Source organism: Corvus kubaryi, unplaced genomic scaffold (assembly GCF_017639235.1).
Source record: "Corvus kubaryi isolate FWS band 111438036 unplaced genomic scaffold, C.kubaryi_AGA036_p1.0 74, whole genome shotgun sequence".
Lineage (NCBI taxonomy): Eukaryota > Metazoa > Chordata > Aves > Passeriformes > Corvidae > Corvus > Corvus kubaryi.
In genome coordinates this window covers 4,892,325-4,893,223 of record NW_024582061.1, presented here as the reverse complement: position 1 = coordinate 4,893,223, position 899 = coordinate 4,892,325, and the positions used below count along the sequence as shown (strand labels likewise).

General features: G+C 69.5%; 1 protein-coding gene across 2 annotated transcripts in view; it reads right to left on the bottom strand.

Moving 5' to 3' along the window:
* The window catches only part of SULT4A1 (sulfotransferase family 4A member 1), a 27,523-nt gene extending 27,033 nt beyond the window's left edge, over positions 1-490 (bottom strand). The window contains exon 1 of one of the 2 annotated variants that reach the window (XR_006020077.1): positions 232-490. Coding sequence is in view for 1 of the 2 variants with exons in the window: in XM_042050954.1 (XP_041906888.1) it covers positions 232-400 (169 nt within the window). In the remaining variant the exon portion in view is untranslated. The remainder of the gene's footprint in view (positions 1-231) is intronic. The other variant, XM_042050954.1, reaches the window with a different exon arrangement.
* Positions 491-899: the final 409 nt, after the last annotated feature.

The window sequence follows — 899 nt, the reverse complement described above, 5'->3', positions numbered from 1 at the left end:
TCCCCGGACACAGGGTACCATCCTTGGACACAGGGCACCATCCCCGGGCACACCCTCGGTGCCGAACAGGCTCAGGCCTCGCCCCCACATCCCGCGGGGGCCGCCGGGGCACCTCCAGCCCCCGCTCCTGGCCCCGGCTGCCCTGCGAGCCGGGAGAGGAGGAGGACGAGGAGGAGGAGGAGGAGGAGCCGCCCCACCACCCGCGGCAGCCCCGGCCCGCAGCCCGCCTACCTGATTTGGGATAGGTGACGATCCAGACGTCGCTGTCCCTCACCGGGAAATTGGCGATCTCCTCCATCTTCCCGCGGCAGAAGGGCGGCAGCCGGACCCCATTGTACTCGAAGTACTTGCTCTCGAACTCGCAGGGCGTGCTGGGGGTCTCGGCCTCGCTCTCCGCCATCCTCTTCCCTGCGGGCCGCGGGGGAGGCCGAGGTGCGCGGGCCGCGGGCGCTCCGGCGGCGGGGAGGGAGGGAGGGATGGAGGTGGGGAGGAAGGGAAGGGGAGGGAAGGGGCGGGCGAGCGGCGGGCGCGGCAGCCCCGGCCCCCGGCACAGCCCCGCGCACGGCGGGCGGGGGCTCCGCGCACGGTGATGTCATTGCGGGGCAGCCGCAGCCGCGGCCGGGCCGGCAGGGAGGGGAGGGATGCAGGGATGGATGCAGGGATGCAGGGAGGGATGGATGCACGGATGGATAGATGCAGAGATGGATGGATGCAGGATGGATGCAGGGATGGATGCAGGGATGCAGGAAGGGATGGATGGATGGATGGATGGATGCAGGGATGGATGGATGCAGGGATGGATGGATGCAGGGATGGATGCAGGGATGCAGGGATGGATGCAGAGATGGATGGATGCAGGGATGGATGCAGGGATGCAGGGAGGGATGGATGGATGGATG